At 44.9% G+C, this 17,891-nt stretch overlaps 1 protein-coding gene across 1 annotated transcript in view; it reads left to right on the top strand.

Moving 5' to 3' along the window:
• Positions 1–17,891, top strand: part of PTPRT (protein tyrosine phosphatase receptor type T) — an 815,678-nt gene that overhangs the window by 390,200 nt on the left and 407,587 nt on the right. The window contains exon 7 of the mRNA XM_068986822.1: positions 10,406–10,702. Within this exon, the coding sequence (XP_068842923.1) occupies positions 10,406–10,702 (297 nt within the window). The remainder of the gene's footprint in view (positions 1–10,405; positions 10,703–17,891) is intronic.

The raw sequence follows: 17,891 nt of genomic DNA, 5'->3' as shown, positions 1-17,891 counted from the left end.
GGGCCCTTGGGTTGTAGCTGTTATGTTCACCCTGGGACTGAAGTCCATGGCCTCCGGCCAGTTGGTTGCCTCTTGAACCTGTGCTGTGTCTGACTCCTGGTTCCCCATCCACACCCTGAGCAGCTAAACTGTAGAGCCCAAGGGATAGGGCTGCTGAACCAGACCTGGTTTTACCCTTCATTACATTGCAACCAAATTCACTTGGTTGATTTTTCCCTAGAATCTCTAGAGCACTTACTGCCATCTGACATTCTCATTTTCTGATTATCTCACATATTATTTAACCCCCTACTGCCTACAAGAATGGAAACCCCTTCAGGGCAGAGAGGATTTTTGTCTGTTTGGGTCACTCCTACATGTGATGTAGTGCCTAACACATGGTAGGAGCTCAAAAATATTTAAGAGGATGAGTTTGTCCCGTGCTTGACTTTTGGCAAAGAATACTGTATCTCTGTTACAACTACCTGAGTTACTGTTCTCAGTTACTTCTTAGGTAATGATAATGCTCATTATAGTGCGTAGCACTCAGACTGGCCTGACAATCACTGCAGGGAGTGTGGGTCTCCTGTGGGAGGCAGGGATTGCTGCTCCCAGTGCCTGTCCATTCATGTATCAGCATCTTGATGGCCATTTGCTCCTTTCTTCTTGTGTCTTGGACTTTATTTTTTAATATGTATTTATTTTTATTAATTTACTTGGCTGTACTGGGTTGTGGTTGCGGCATTCAGGATCTTCCATCTTCCTTGCAGCATGTGAGATCTTTAGTTCCTGCATGAAGACTCTTAGTTGTAGCACGTGGGAGCTAGTTCCCTGACTAGGGATCAAACCCTGGCCCCCTGCTTTGGAGTGTGGGGTCTTAGCCCCTGGATCACAGGGAAGTCCCACTTGTATCTTGGCCTTTAAACGTGCTGACACCTTTGCCTGGGGCTTAAGCTTCCCTCTCCCTATGTTCATCCTCTATTTCTCCACAACTCGTACTTTTACCTGGTTAGATATCTCTCCTTTGCCCAAGGCCTCCTCCTCCAGGACACCCTTGTTGACCTCTTGACTCCACATTACACTGTTGCTGATTTACTCTCAAATATTTACCAGTGGAATCTTATGCATGAGTTATGGGTGAGGTTGTAACCCAGTGCTGCCAGCCTTCCCATCAAGACCATACTGGTCAGGGAAGGACCCCTGGTATTCTAGTCGATAAGTGCTTTTGATGCTGGTGCCCAGGTGCTTCTGATATCATGTCTTGATCCACAACCTTCATTTTGCTAATCAGCACACCAAGTGCCAGAAATTGATTGTTCTGGTGGAAATCAGGGACCTGTAGACTAGTGTAAGTATTGTAAAATGGACTCTAATTGGTGAAAGTATTCAAAATACACATGTTGGCCAAATAGCATGAGAGTGCTTTCCAAACGTACGTGATGCAGGAGCGCCCAGCAAGGCCTCTGACTCTTGGCCTTAGGGAGGGTGTCCCAGCCGTGATTCCTGAACAGTCCTGCATCACCTATTGGATGAGGAGGATCCCTGGTTACCTAATGAGTCTGTAATGTTCTTGATTCTGCCCTTGGGACAGAAGTGGACAAAGTATAGCCCACAGACTTGGCTTTCTTGCCTTTATTTTACTTTTTTTTAAATGGAGAAATGTTTTATTTTAAAACATAGTAGTGTGTACAAGTCGATTCCAAACTCCCAGTCTATCCCTATTTTTGTAAATAAGCTTTTATTGGAACACAGCCATGCCGGTTGTCTACACATCGTCTGTGTTTGCCTTTGCATTATGACAGCAGAGACAAATAGTTACAACAGAGACTGTCTGACCCACAGAGCTTAAAGGATTTAGTATCTAGCCCTTTACAAAAAAAATTTGTCAACTCCTACCTGAGAATGCTGTCGTAACTGCTTTAAATGAACCTCCGTACAAGACAGGAACCCGATCACCAAAAAAGACAAGGACAGGTTGCTAGGGCCTCATTGAACTTTATACGATGGATTGTATGAGCTGTTTTGTCTCTGCTTTACTAATATACGTTTGTGTAATAAATGTTTATCTGTGTAGTAGAATTTGACCTCAGACTTTTATTTATAACCTAATAATGCCATTATGAAGGCATTGTTAACCTTCACTCACCTCAGATTTCTTTGGTGGCTTCTGGTTTCTGTGAAAATGAACGTAAGGCTGTGCGTGAGTCATGACTAAATTGGCTCAGATGAATTTCCAGCGCAAGGCTGTGTCCTTCTGACACTTGTTGCCTGGAAGCCTGGCACCTTCCCTGCAAAAGCTCCATCAGACGTCATCATTCCGCCCTTCACAGTTGTCGTGTCTACATCCCCCTCTAGAGCATGGATTTCATGAAGGTCAGAAATTGTCTGTGTCATTCCCCAGCATCCCCGAATGCCTGTCCCATCTCGGTGGTCCGAGGCATGTTTGTAGAAAGGGAAGTATAGATAGCCATGTAAATATGCATTAATAGGAGCTTGCTAACTCAAAACCGTCATTTAAAAAGCATGAACCCAGCCACCAGCTGGACCGAGCACCTGGCCAGGGGTCCACTGTCATCTTCAGGACCCCTGTTCTGTCTCAGTGGTTCCCTTGCCTCGCCTCCCTTCTGGAGGTGGGAATGTATTTAAGGGAACACAGGTGTGTCACATACCATCCAGGAGCTTGGTGGACACCATCTCCTTAATTCACCCCATGGCCCTAAAAGGCAGGGAGTACCATTCTTGATTTACACATGAGAAAAATGACGTAGATGGGGCAGGTCACTTGCTTCAGGTCCAGGTGATGACAGAGCCAGTGTTCCTTTCTACCACATCACGATGCCCCCCTCCTCCAGGGCATTTTTTCAGCAGTGGGTGAGCCAACAAACACGTGAATGATGTGCATCCTCTATGATATCTCTGCAAGAGGATGACAACCGAGTCAGCTCTCACAAGACAACATGTTCTAGCTTTGGGTGATGTTAGTGGCCGGGGTAGGTAGGACCCAGTGACCCTGGATGGTGAGGGTACCGATATCCCGAAATGAAGCCTCTGGATTCCTGTCCTTGCCTACCTTCATAAGGATGTCTGTGATAATAGTCAACAAATTCTCATCTTCTACCAAACATCTACAGTAAATGAGAGGCAGTGGCAGAAAGGAAGCATGAGAGCAGGTTTGGATCATGCTGAAAGAAGACGGATTTTAATTTTGTTCCTTTTACCTTTTTTCCCTTCGTGTATCATTTCCATGCAGAAATCGCAAATTAATGGTCACATCGAACTATCTGTCAATGTATTACTGCTCTTGCAGGATCAAATTATGTTAGCAATAATGTTTCCAGCTGCCTAGGACTCCATTGCAATTTAATTTGAAAGGAACTCAAATTGCATCTCCAAATGGATAAAAAATTAATTTTACATACAAGCTATCCACCTCCACATTTTCAGCCCTATGCCCCCAAATTATCTCAATTTGGGTTCAACTTTGAACAGTACATATGTTACAGCCAACTCCACCTTCTAAGATGAATACATAGAAAATTCATGAATCAGAAATCTGCTTTGCTAATCCTTTTTTTAAAAAAATAAGATGTTGCCTTGATTAAGGTCATTAGGAGATTGTTCAGCAGTTACCTTTGACAGAAGGGATGAAGGCTTGGTCCCTATAAAACGTGAAGCTGGAATTCTAACTTAACCACGTGATTACCTTAATAACTGGAGTGTAGAGAGAGTCCTGACTCACCCCTTCACTTGCTGCATTTCCCCTGCAGGATGTTAGAGCCTTGATTCTGGTTCGGTCTTCAGTCGTCTCATACTTTTTATATTTACTGGTATTTATTAATCAGTTAAAAGTTCCAGTTATAAAAATGAAGAGATCTAGGTGCTCACGGGTGAGCAGGGAGAGGGTGAGTGTGAACCAAACATGCAGACAATTAATCTGCAATTTGATAAGGACTGTGGAAGAAATAGTAAAGAAAAGAGATGATGATTCATCCTGCCTGGGCAATAAAAGTTTTTGGAGAAAGTTACAAAGACAGAGTGGCTTTGGAGTCAGGCCTTGAATATACTGGATAGGGATTTGCCAGTGGCAACCCAAGCAGGGCATGGAGGCATAAAAGGATCAAGGATGCAACACTCTGCTCTAGGAACACAGGGTTCAAAGAATGAACAGTGGAAAATCAAGGAGGGAATTTGGAGGTGGGAGGGTGTAAGTTGTCTCCTCTCACCTGACTCCATCCTTCCCCACAAAGATCTGTTCCTCCAAACAGCCATCCTTTGTTCACCCTTTGGATCTAGGGGTACACAGATGGAATATGGTCTGACCTTGAATGGCCAAACCAAGGAAAGAGGTTCAGACAAGCTCTGAAATTGAGTTTGGGGCCATTGGGACAGGGAATTCTGAGGTGTTGGGCATCCAGAGCCTGGTCCAGATGGGCCAGTGGGTCCACAGGGACCAGGTAGGCACAGTGGCCCATTGACTCCTTCTCCAGGAGAAGGGCATGGTCTGCAGAGGGCTGGCGTGTGCTTCCAGTGCATAGGGCTTGGGATGAGCCACCACTGCCAAGTCTAAAGGCATAGAGACTGTGAACCCAGAGGTCACACCACTGTGATTATCCATCAGAGGCAGACTTTCCAGCTTCCCAGATAAGACACACTCTGTTCCCATTGTTTGCCATCTCAATGGCTTGTAGGCTCTTTCTCAAGAAGGTCATATGCACAGAGCCTTATCTGGAGGCAGAAACCATGGGCTCTGGGCTTGGACATTACACAAGGGATATAAATTCAACAAACCAATCTCCACTGCACACACAAGACTTTCTCAGCAATTTCCAACTTGTTTGTACCAACTGGAATGTAAACCTGAGACTCTCCCTGCTGTAGGCAATTACCAGAACCGAAGCAGGGTTTGCCCTCTGAGGTCTGGGAGGGTCAGAGTGAAAGTGTGAATGCTTCCATCATGCATTTTGAAAACTAGTTTCCATCGTGTAGGATTTCAGGACATTCTCTTGTTTGAATGAAAGAAAAATAGATACCTTCACCTTAAAGACTTGGTGATGTGCTTGCAGGGGACAGAACAGAGAATTGTGGAGTCAGGGGCTCCAAGCCCAGTTCTCAAAAACAGATCACCATCTGTTCATCTCAGTTTAACCAACACAGACTGGGCCCCTTGACAGGCCTGGTGCCATGTGCTGGGTTGCTGGACAAATAGCATATGGTCCCTTGCAGCCTGGGAGGAGTGATGGATACAAGAACAAGCAGCTCCTGGAAAGCACGGCAAGCATTGAGTGGGCTGGATGGGTGTGTAAAGTGCTGCGGGAGTCCAAAGCTGGGGACTGACTTAGCTGTGTGGTCCTGGGTAAGTCATGTCCCTTCACTGATCTCAGTTCCCTCTGCTGAACACTTGTTTTCAGCATGCAGCTGCCCAGTCCATGGTTAATGTATAGCCAGCTTTGCCTTTTCTTGAATGGGAGTTCTTGAGCTTACAGAACACTTTCAACCCACACGTATCTCACCCACAGGGCCACAAAAGTTCTTGTCTTTCCACTTGAACTGAGGGGTAAAGCGTCTACCTACAATGTGGGAGACTCGGGTTCTATCCCTGGGTCGGGAAGATCCCCTGGAGAAGGAAATGGCAACCCACTCCAGTACTGTTGCCTGGAAAATCCCATGGACTGAGAAGCCTGGTAGGCTACAGTCCACGGGGTCGCAAAGAGTCGGACACGACTGAGCGACTTTCCTTCCTTCCTTCCTTTCTGAGTTTTGCTTGAATCTCTGATTCCATAGCCTGAGAAAGCCTCACATTATCTTTCAAGGTGTCAGTAACACACCTGGACATTTTTTTCCAAGTCCTCTTTGCCTCTGATCTCTTTGTTCCCATGTGGGATCTTATTTGGCTCAAGTGAGGCATTCAGATCTCAGAAGCCGTGAGAAATCCAATCATAGCCAACCGTTTGTGGTATCTTGAGGACCTTGTTGAAGACTGGGAGTCCCATGAGAACAGTCCCTTTGAGCTCCACCCAGGATTCCACAGTCATGTTCACTCTCTTCCTCCCCTATTCAGTCCCAGCAGCCAGTGAGTTCATTTTCCTCTTCCTCTAAAGGCTAAGCACAACTGGTCCCGAGGCCCTGGGAGTGAAGCTTCTACTCCAAGCAAGCTTCTAAAGGCCTTTCCCCAAGAAAGGCCATTCTGTCTAAGAGGGATGCCCACTGTTAGAGGCAATTTTCTCTCTCTTTACAGTTCATTTTGTACTCATTAATAGCCCTCTTGATTAGTGCAACAATTTCCACTTTATAGACGAAGAAATGGAGGCTCAGAGATGAAGTGCCCTTGCCCAAGGTCACACAGCTAGTGAGCGCCAGAGTCTGGCTTCAAGCCATGCTCTGCCCAGCTCCGCTGTTCCCCGTGGCCTGTCTGATGACAGTCAGTCGCATCTGCTTCAGAGGGAGCAAGTCACTTCTCCTGTGCCCTGACCTTCCCACTTTGGGAGGGAGTCTCTTTGCTCTGTGGCAGGCTTGCAACATCTCTGGCCTTCTTTGAAAAGGTGCCCTCGTCTGCTCCTTCCTTGAAGAGCAGCAGAAAGGTGTTTATGTGCACACCTTCCTAGGTCAACTCGGGGAAAGGACTCTAGTGGCTGAAGGCGAGGAGCGGGAAGACTGGTCAGTACTCAGCTTAGCCCCACTGTGATTAAGCGCCCATGTCACCCTCCCCGGTGGGCCTTAGGCACCTATGGATCAAGCCACTTCCGCCGTACAGTTCTCAGGTTTCTCACTACATTCTCCCCAGATTCCTGAGGACCATGACAGACCTCGTGTTTATGTCCTTTCCTTGTTCTCCTTCCTGATATCACAGTACAGAGGAAACACAGAGATCCTGGACCCAGATTCAGATCTCAGCTGTGCCGCCACTCTGCGGCTTTGGGCCCATCCTTTCATCTCACAAAACTTTGGTTTCCTCTAGGATGAGGCTAGTGATACTTTCTTCACAGGGTGTGGTGGTATTTACAAACTAAAGCATCCTTTGAAGGGATGAGCAGAGAGCACCCTTGGTCTCCAAGAGCTTATATTCTAGCGTGCAGGAAAATTTTTAAAAAGCTGTCACGCTGAACTTAGCTCTTGTCAGTCTGTGTAAGTTCCTGGACCTCTCTGGCTTCAGTTTATTCATCCATAAAGTGGGATTGGCTGTCAGTTTCTTCCTTACGGAGTCACAAGGTGATGGGGGTGATAGAACCCCAAACTGAGGCTGCTGGCCATCAAGGTTGTTTTGTTTTTATTGTTTCATTAGTGTTTGAAGGGAGTTTTGAGTGAGAGAGAGTGAAAGTCACTTAGTCGTGTCCAACTCTTTGCCACCCCATGGACTATACAGTCCATGGAACTCTCCAGGCCAGAATACTGGAGTGGATAGCCATTCCTCTCCAGGGGATCTTCCCAACCCAGGGATTAAACCCAGGTCTCCCACATTGCAGGCGGATTCTTTACCAGCTGAGCCACAAGGGAAGCCCAAGAATACTGAAGTGGGTAGCCTATCCCTTCTCCAAGCTCATCTTCCTGACCTAGGAATTGAACCAGGGTCTCCTGTATTACAGGTGGATTCTTTACCAACTGAGGTATCAGGGAAGTGAAGGAAATATTGGAGATTCCCAAATGTGTATTTAACATGGACTGTGGTACATCTTAAGATGTTTGACAAAATAGAGTTATAACCTTGGATTTTACAGGTCTTAAGTGTTCCTGATCTCACTCTAACAAGGTGAGCCAAGAGGGCATGAGGGCAGTTATGTAGCTGGACAAAGCTCTAAGTCAGTTTTGAAGCCACACCCAGAGGAGGGTCCATGAGGTTCCGAGCAGGGTGGGCGGCCTCCCTGCCAGCAGTGTTCTGGCATCTGGGCCAAGAAAAAGGCTTCTGCCAGGCAGTGCTGGGGGATGCTCAGGACTTCCCAGGCAAGGAGTTTCTTACTGTTAACTCTGTCTCTGTGTTTGTCCTCGTGTGAAGTGAGCAGTGGTAACAGCCACACCAGGTCAGAACTCCCCAGCTCTGGGGACCTCCCTTCTCACTGTTCGATCCATATGGGCTCCACATAGCAGCTTTTGTTCTGTGTCATCTCTTTGCTTTTGGGACACGGGCTTTCCTTTACGTGACATGAGTTATTGGGCTGTAAGAGTGACCGTGAACTCAGTGGTTGAGCAGGGCCAGGCTGCCCATCTCCCCAGCAGTGCATCGGAGGTCTGGGCTGGCTCCTGGGCTCCCTGACGTTTATTTCTAAGCATCCTTCTCCAAAGAGAACCACTTCAAAGTGTGTCCCTACACAAGTCACAGGACATCTGCCCTGCACAGACAGATCAGAGGACTCAACTCCATCAGTATCGCCTGCCTTTTTTATTTTTGGCCATGCCATGTGGCATGCCCTGTCTTAGCTCTCCCACCAGGGATCAAACCCGTGCTCCTTGCAATGGAAGAGCAGAGTCCTGACCACTGGACCACCAGGGAATCCCCCACCCTCCCTTTTTATCACTGCCTTACCCCTACATGCTCTGAGGGGACCAGGGAGGTGACAGAATTCATCCTTTTGCATAAGGATGCTACACAGTACTGCCGCATATAAGGTGGTTGGGAGGATCCAGCATGCAAGGGCTTGTTATTATTTTTAGTACTTTTCCTTTTACTGCAAAAGAAAAACTGCCAAATATTGAGTGCTTAAATTCCAGGTGTAATTCTAAGAGCTTTTGCAAACAACACCTCATTTAATGCTCCCCCCGCCATCCCCTGCATAAAGTTAACTACTATCATTATCTCTATTTAACAAATGAAATAGAAAATGGACCCAAAGAGATTATATAAATTGGTAAAGCCCTGTAGGTAGCGTGGGGGAAATACACTGATTGCATCTCTAGCCTGTGCTTAACTACTCCCAGCAAAGAAAACCTGACGGAGGAGCTTACGGGGTGTGCTGACCAGAAAAGAGGTTGTGTTTCTATTGTAATAAATGCCTCAGCCTTAGAGAATGAGCTTTACATATGGAGATTTTTAAAAAATTGTTTTGTTATAATCTTTTTTGTACAAAAACATCTGCTTAATTTGTATAAATAGAATATTCATAATAAAATAAAGATGGCCACTGTTATATATGAGGGTCTGGGACCAATATAAATAGGGAGGGATAGAATGGGAGACAGCTCTGGGGTGAGAAGGCATAATAAGACCTGTTTTTCATTTTTATTTCTTTTAAAATTATATATTATTTTTCATATTATTTTCTGTTATGATTTATTATAGGATATTGAATGTAGTTCCCTGTGCTCCTCAGCAGAACTTTTTTCTTTCTACATATAAGAGTTTGCATCTACTAATCCCATCTCCCAGTTCTTCCATCTCTTGCCCCCCTCCTCCTTGGCAACCACAAGTCTGTTCTTTATGCATGCAAGTGTGTTTCTGTTTTGTAGATAAATTCATTTGTGCCATATTTTAGACTCCACATGTAAGTGATACCATATGGTATTTATCTTTCTCTTTCTGATTTCCTTTGCTTAGGATGATAATCTCTGGGTCCATCCATTTAGCTGCAAATGACATTATTTCATTTTTTTTTATAGCTGAGTAGTATTCCATTGTACCACATCTTTATCCATTCCTTTGCTGATGGACATTTAGGTTCCTCCCATGTCTTGGCTGTTGTGAATAGTGCTGCTATGAACATGGGGGTGCAATTATCTTTTTGATTAATAATTTTGTCCAGATCTGTGCCTAGGAGTTGAACCGTTGCATCAAATCTTTTTTTAGAATGATATCCCTGGAGAGGCCTGTTTGGCGGAGAAAGGAGAGGAGAGAAGGAAGGGTTGAAGGGTGTTGTGGGAGGCTCCAAAAGGATCCGTTGTGTTTTCAGTGAAAGGAAAGGAGATTCCAAGGCGTTGTCCACTGGTCACAGTGACAGCCTGGGTGCTGTGTGTTGCGGAGGCAGCTCAGTGTGGATTCTCTGCACTCGAGTGCAGTGAGCTGAAAAGAGGGCTGGTTTCTCAAGGGGAGGGGTGTGGCCAGATGAAATGTAAAGAGATAGATCAGAACTGCAGCTTCCTTCTCAATTAGTATTTTCCCAAAGCATTGTGTGTGCTGTTGGTGGTACCCACGATGGTCTTCAGTGGTACCCTGATGAACCTCAATAATTTTAACAACTTTGCATTTTTTTCAAATGGTTAATATTCATTTATGACCAGTGATTCAGGCTTTCCCTTTAAATAGGTTTTCTTTTAGATGCTTGTGTTTAAATAATAGGTTTGTTTTACAGAAAAATATTAGTTAAATTATATTCTAAGTGGTGAAATCAGGAAGGCAGTGGCTGAATTGATGAGAGCTGTGTTCCCCTGTTTTAGCAGAGCCCCCACCCCGCCTTCCCAATGGCCTGCTCAGAGCCCCCTGTCTTGTGTGTGTGTCTTGCAGACCCGGTGCACGGCCCACAGAACGTGGAGATCGTGGACATCCGAGCCCGGCAGCTGACCCTGCAGTGGGAGCCCTTTGGCTACGCAGTAACCCGCTGCCACAGCTACAACCTCACAGTGCAGTACCAGTACGTGTTCAACCAGCAGCAGTACGAGGCCGAGGAGCTCATCCAGACCTCCTCCCACTACACCCTGCGAGGCCTGCGTCCCTTCATGACCATCCGGCTGCGGCTGCTGCTGTCCAACCCCGAAGGCCGGATGGAGAGCGAGGAGCTGGTGGTGCAGACGGAGGAGGATGGTGAGTCAGGGAGTGGGCGTGCTCCCTCAGGAACTGGGAGGGCTGGACCAGCTCAGGCGGCCACGCCTAGCAGTTGCAAGAGTTTATTTTTTTCCAGCATCTTTCGTCTCTCTGTCAGTATATCAGCATCTTCTCTAAGCTCTTCAGTAACACACCATGCAGGCTGTACAGTACACAACTCCGGGGGCCCTGTGTCCCTAGACAGTGACACCTCTGCCACAGACACACGCTCATCCACATCCCTGCTGTCACTTTATGCCACCTGCTGTGCCAGCATTTGACCACACTCATGCCTCTCAAAAGAGAAGATGGGTATTGATCATACTGTTGAGACATGTTGAGTTTGGAGTCAGACAGCTCTGGATTCTCATAAAAATTAGCATCAGAAAACACACATAAAGAGCTTGGCACACACATTGAATGCACCCAGAGCCACATATTCACCTGTGTGTCCTACAGGCATCTCAACAAAGTATCCAAAATTGAACTCATTTCCTCCTCTTTACTGACTTCTGTCCCTGTGTTCAGGTATACTTCCTAGAACACAGGGAGGCCTGAGTGATGGTCCCTGGTGGGATCAAGACCCATATCCTCAGCTGCAAAGCCCCACAAGTATACAGAGGAAAGCACTCCAACCTCTTCTAACTTGTCCCTTGTTCCCTTCATCTTATCCTAGACCTGGAAGTTTTATCAAATCTGCCTTTGTAACAAGCCCTCCCCAGTCCCTTTTAAAATCATCCTTGCAGCCACTCTCTTTGCAGCCCCTCTAGACTGTGCTTCTGGGTAGCACGGTGGAGGGGACTCAGCCTCTGTCACCTTGTTCCTCCAGCTTCCTGTCTTGCAAAGAACCTCGGTCTCCTGTGGGTACAGCTCTCACCTGGGTCAGATGTTAGTGCCCTGCTTCCTGGGAGCCTATTCCCGTCCAGCCACCAATAGAGGGTCAGACAGACGTCTCATCTTGGCTTCATTCTGTGGCCCTGGATTTGGGTTCTAATGAAGCTGCCAGAACTTTCTCTAGATTTGGCTCCATTGTATCAAAGATAAATAGCTCTTTTGACAGCACATAGACTAATACACTGTCTGAAAAGTCAGACTCTGGAACCAAATGTGCCTGGAGAAAGTTGTTTAACCTCTCAGCGCCTGGGTTCCTTATCTGTAAAAATGGAGATAGATTGGGAATTCTCTGGCGATCCAGTGGTTAGGACTCTGTGCTTCCACTATTGGGGGCCCATATTTGATCACTGGTCAGGGAACTAAGACCCCCCAGCCATGTGGTTATTTAAAAAAAAAAAAAGGGAGACAATCATAGCACTTAACTTCTAGGTTATTGTGCTCATAGAAAAGATGGCATGTATAGAAACTAGAATCATGTCCATCAGACTCTTAAGTTTTCATTAAATGTAGCTACTACATTTTCACTAAGTCCCCACCCCCTCAAAAAAAAATCTTGACAAAGAATCCTCTAGCACAATCAACCTAGAAACCACCCATCCATCTCTTTAGAGCTGTAGATGTCCACTGTCTTAGCTATAGAAAACATGACATCAATATCCAAGGAATGGCAATGTGGCAGAATTTCACATTAACTTAAAAATAATCAAATAAACCATCCACATTCATATTTCCAATAACATTAAACTTGATTTTATATAATAAAGGAGATACAGAGTTGGGGCAAGTAGGGTGGTTTGGTGGCTTAGTTGCTAAGTTCTGTCTGACTCTTGTGACTCCATGGACTGTACCCCACCAAGCTCCTCTGTGCATGGGATTTCCCAAGCAAGAATACTGGAGTGGGTAGCCATTTCCTTCTCCAGGGCATCTTCCCAACCCAGATATCAAACACGGGCCTCCAGCATTGCAGGCGGTCTCTTTCCTGATGGAGCCACCAGGGAAGCCCAGGGTGGTTTAGTGACAAGAGTTCATGGGGGGACCTGGTTTTGGACAAGGGGGGCGGGGAGCCAGTGTTGGGAACCAGCATGAAAATTCAGGATGCTGAAGATGACCAGGAGGGTTTAGCCCAGGAAGAGCTCAGGACGTTTCTTGCCAAGATGCTCTGCCTGCCTTGGGCCACTTTTTGAGGACTACCTATATGTGCAGCTGCACATCCCAAGTCCCATCTTTAAGGCATGCCCCAACCTCTCCATTTCTTCTTCTCATCACCAAGGGGGAAAAAAAAAAAAACAGTCACAAGGTCTTTATCAAAGCAAATTGAGAACAGCAATGCTTTGAACTTAAATTTTAATCACACACCGTTAATGGCAGCACCTCCATCTCTGCTCTCCCAAGCTGTGTGGCCATCATCACAGTAAAAGCACAAACATTCAGGACACCAGGCCTCTGGCTTGCAGCTCTCCTGAGGCCCCACCTCGGGGGCCATGGAGGCTACAGGAAGGTCTCAGAAGAGCACAGGCCCCTGAGCATGCCGCGGTTACGTTCCATTTCTCCTGAAGAGGGGAGAGGCACCATCTCTGTTTGCTGGGGGCTCACTGACGTTGAGGTCGAGCTGCAGATGGAGCTCAGCTCTAGTCCATTAACTGAAACCCTCTTCAGGGAACCAATGAAGCATCTTGCAGGTTGAGCTGGCTGGAGTCATGGTGCTTTCATCTGTGCTACAAAATTGTCTTCTGGGAAATGTGTGGAATTTGTAATTCCATCACCCCAGTGCCTTTGTGAGCATGTGAAGTAACCCACCACTGATGAGAACAGCTTGAGCCCCAGTGTTTCATCTGCGCAGGGGTTGTTAATAGGAGGCTAAACAGGTTCTTTATTTTTTCCCCTTTTCTTCACAAATGTCTCAGACAAAAACCGCAACTCAGCTTGCTGGGTGGTTATTTCTCTGCCTTCAACCAAACCACAGCCAAGACTGTGAAATGGAATCTCTGAGATTCTAAAAAAGGAAAACAAAATAGATGATGGTCTCATTTTGGCTCCCCCTTATTGAGACCTACAGTGGGCTAGACACACATGTTATATACTGTGATTCATACTTGATTTTTGCTTTGAAATGTTTCAAAACCATGGAAAAATTGGAAGAAGAGTATAAGCAAGATATGTAAACCCTTCATGAGACTTAACACTAGTGAACACCTTGCTATCTACTTTTTCATAGGCATATATGATACCTATGTATGATATAGGGTTTCCCTGACAGCTCAGTTGGTAAAGAATCTGCCTGCAATACAGGAGACCTTGGTTCAATTCCTGGGCCGGGAAGATCTGCTGGAAAAGGGATAGGCTACCCACTCCAGTATTCTTGGGCTCCCCTTGTGGCTCAGCTGATAAAGAATCTGCCTGCAATGTGGGAGACCTGAGTTTGATCCCTGGGGTGGTAAGATCCCCTGGAGAAGGGAAAAGCTACCCACTCCAGCACTCTGCCTGGAGAATTCCATGGACTGTATAGCCAATGGGGTCACGAAGAGTTGGACACAACTGAGTAACTTTCACTTTCACTTTCACGTGTGTGATATATTTGATATGGAAACAACATATATAACTATACATATAATATTTTTAACTATTTGAAAGTAAGTGGCAGAAGTCGTGATACCTCACCCATAAATTCTTTAGCATACAGGACAGTTAATGATAAGGACTTGCTCCTCTGTACCCACAATACCATAGAACATCTAAGAAATTTTGCAGCGATTCTAAAACAATCAAATAGATAATCTGTATTCATATTTCCAGTAACATTAAACCTGATTTTATCTGACAAACCAGAATATGAGACCTGTTTGGCTAAGATACTCTATGAGTTGGTGATGTAGGTTTCTCTCTGTAGCATGTCAAGAGGTACATGACCTCAGGGACCCCGTCTACTGGGGATGCTGAGTTGGTCCCTTAGATAAGGTGGGGACCACCCAGTCTCTTCAGAGTAAATGTGGCGCCTTTTCTCTTTGTAAATTAGCTCTCCTGTGCAGTGGTATTTTGAGATCTTTAAGTATCTCTAGTCCCCAAGAATTAAAAAAAAATTTTTTATGAAGTATGGTAGATTTACAATGTTAATTTCTTCTGCACAGCAAACTGACTCAGTTATACATTTATATATTTTTTCCATATTCTTTTTCATTATGGTTTGTCAGAGGATATTGAATATAGTCCCCTGTGCTATATAGTAGGACCTTGTTGTTTAACCACCCTATATGTAATAGTTTACATCTGCTAATCCCAAACTCACCATCCTTCTCTTCCCTACCCTTCTCCCGCTTGGCAACCACAGGTCTGTTCTCTGTATCTGTGAGTCTCTTTCTGTTTTGTAGACAAGTTCATTTGTGCCATATTTTAGATTTCACACGTAAGGGATATTATGTGATATCATATCTTTCTGACTTACTTTGCTTAGTACAATAATATCTTTTGCTCCAAGTGGCAGTATTCTTTTTTCTTTTTATGGCTGAGTGATATTCCATTGTGTATGCATACACACACACACACACACACACACACATACACATATGCACAACATACCACATTTCTTCATCCACTCAACTGTGGATGAACATGTAGTTTGCCTCTGTGTCTTGACTGTTGTAAATGGTGCTGCTGTGAACCTTGGGGTGCATGTATCTTTTTGGATTAGAGTTTTGTCCAGATATATGCCCAGGAGTGGGATTGCTGGATCATATGGCAACTCTTATTTTTAGTTTTCTGAGGAACCTTCATACTCTTCTCCATAGAGGCGGCACCAATTTACATTTCTGCCAGCAGTGAAGGGGAGTTCCCTTTTCTCCACACACTCTCCAGCATTTGTTATTTGTAGACTTTTTAATCATGACCATTCTCACTTGTGTGAGGTGGTACCTCACTGCAGTTTTGATTTGTATTCCTCTAATAATTAGGGATGTTGAACATCTTTCATGTGCCTATTGGCCATTTCTATGTCTTCTTTAGAGAAATGGCTGTTTAGGTCTTCTGCCCATTTTTCAGTTGGACTGTTTCTGTTTTTGTCATTAAGTTATATAAGCTGTTTGTATAATTTGGAAATTTAGCCCCTGCTGGCTACACTGTTTGCAAACATTTTCTCCCATTATGTAGGACAGGAGCCTGGTGCACCGCAGTGCATGCGGTTGCAAAGAATAAAACCAACTTAGTGATTGAACATGCATGCAGTGAGTCTTTTGTTTTACTTATGGTTTCATTTCCTTTGTAAAAGGTTGTAAGTTTGATTAGGTGCCATTTTTTTTTTTTTTTTTTTGGTTTTGTTTTGTTTTTATTTCTATTGCCTTGGGAGATTAACCTAAGGGAACATTGGTATGATTCATGTCAGAGAATTTTTGCCTTCAATCTCTTCTAGGAATTTTATGGTGTCATAGCTTATGTTTAAGTCTTTAAGTCATTTTGAATTTATCATTGTATATGATGTGAGGGCGTGTTCTAACTTCATTGATTTGCATGCAGCAGTCCAACTTTCCCAGCACTACTTGATGAAGAGACTGTCTCTTTTCCATTTTGTAGTCTCGCCTCCTTTGTTGACGATTAATTGCCCCTGGGCATGTGGGTTTATTTCTGGGTTCTCTATTCTGTTTCATTGATCTGTATGTCTGTTTTTGTGCCAGTACCATGCCGTTTTGATTGTTTTAACTTTGTAATGTGTCTGAAGTCTGGGAATGTTATGCTTCCTGCTTTGTTCTTTTTCCTCAGGATTGCTTTGCCAGTTCTGGGTCTCCCCAAGAACTTTGGACCCGAAGATTTTAGCACTGCCTGATAATCTTCACCTGAAACAGCTAGTACTGATATTTGCAAAAGGCTGTTTTTAAATCTAGCATTCCTTCTACATGTATTGTTCTACATTCTTCTTTATGAAACAGCTTTCTCTCCTCATCCCCATCCCCATTTTTACTTTCCCTGTTGACTCATGGGTCTTTTTTTTTTTTCTTTTACTCAATGTATTAAAATCCATCACTGTCATTATTCTTTTCAGTGCTCAAACTGTCTCATATATAGCTTGTGAGAGTCCCTTCTAATTGGCTGCTAGGTCCTTTTGACACGGTCTCATTAGTTTTCTTTGCTTCTGGTGCAACAGAACATTCCAGACTATCCTTGTAATGTCTCTGCCCTAGACCTGGAGTTAACCACTTATCCAAGGCTTTCTGGTGTTATTGAGTGGAGATTGAATATTTTGGCACTAAGAGATGCATCTTATGTGTCCTTAATGTGCCTCCAGGCTCTTCAAGAAGGTAGAGCTGGGGAATATAATTTATCTGTTTAAATAATATTGTTGTTGTTCAGTCACTAAGTCATGTCTGACTCTTTGTGACCCTATGGACTGTAGCTCACCAACCTCCTCTGTCCTCCATTATTTCCCAGAGTTTGCTCAAATGCACAGCCATTGAGCATCACCAGCTATAATGCTGATGCTGTCTAACTATCTCATCCTCTGCCACCCACTTCTCCTTTTGCCTTCAGTCTTTCCCAGCATCAGGGTCTTTTCCAAGGAGTGAGTTCTTCGTATCAGATGGCCAAAGTATTGGTGCTTAAGCTTCAGCAACATTCCTTCCAATGAATATTGAAGTCTGATTTACTTTTCGATTGACTGGTTTGATCTCCTTTCAATCCAAGGGACTCTCAAGAGCCTTCTCGAGCACCACAATTCAAAAGCATCAATTCTTTGGCTCTCCGCCTTCATTATGGTCAACCTCTCACATCCCTACATGACTGCTGAGAAAGCCATAGCTTTGACTATACAGACCTTTCTCAGCAATCATCTTCAGTTCAGTTCAGTTGCTCAGTCATGTCCAACTCTTTGCAACCCCATGAACCGCAGCATGCCAGGCCTCTTTGTCCATCACCAACTCCCAGAGTCCACCCAAACCCATGTCCATTGTGTCAGTGATCCACCCAGCCATCTCATCCTCTGTCATCCCCTTCTCCTCCTGCCCTCAATCCTTCCCACCATCAGGGTATTTTCAAATGAGTCAGCTCTCCACATCAGGTGGCCAAAGTATTGGAGTTTCAGTTTCAACATCCATCCCTCCAATAAACACCCAGGACTGATCTCCTTTAGGATGGACTGGTTGGATCTCCTTGCAGTCCAAGGGACCCTCAAGAGTCTTTTCCAACACCACAGTTAAAAAGTGTCAATTCTTCACTGCTCAGTTTTCTTTATAGTCCAACTCTCACATTCATACATGACTACTGGAAAAATCATAGCCTTGACTAGACGGACCATTGCTGGCAAAGTAATGTCTCT

The sequence above is a fragment of the Capricornis sumatraensis genome, chromosome 15, assembly GCF_032405125.1.
Source record: "Capricornis sumatraensis isolate serow.1 chromosome 15, serow.2, whole genome shotgun sequence".
In the NCBI taxonomy this organism is placed as follows: Eukaryota; Metazoa; Chordata; class Mammalia; order Artiodactyla; family Bovidae; genus Capricornis; species Capricornis sumatraensis.
Note: the sequence above shows the minus strand (reverse complement) of the source record. Positions and strands in the feature narration are given on the sequence as shown.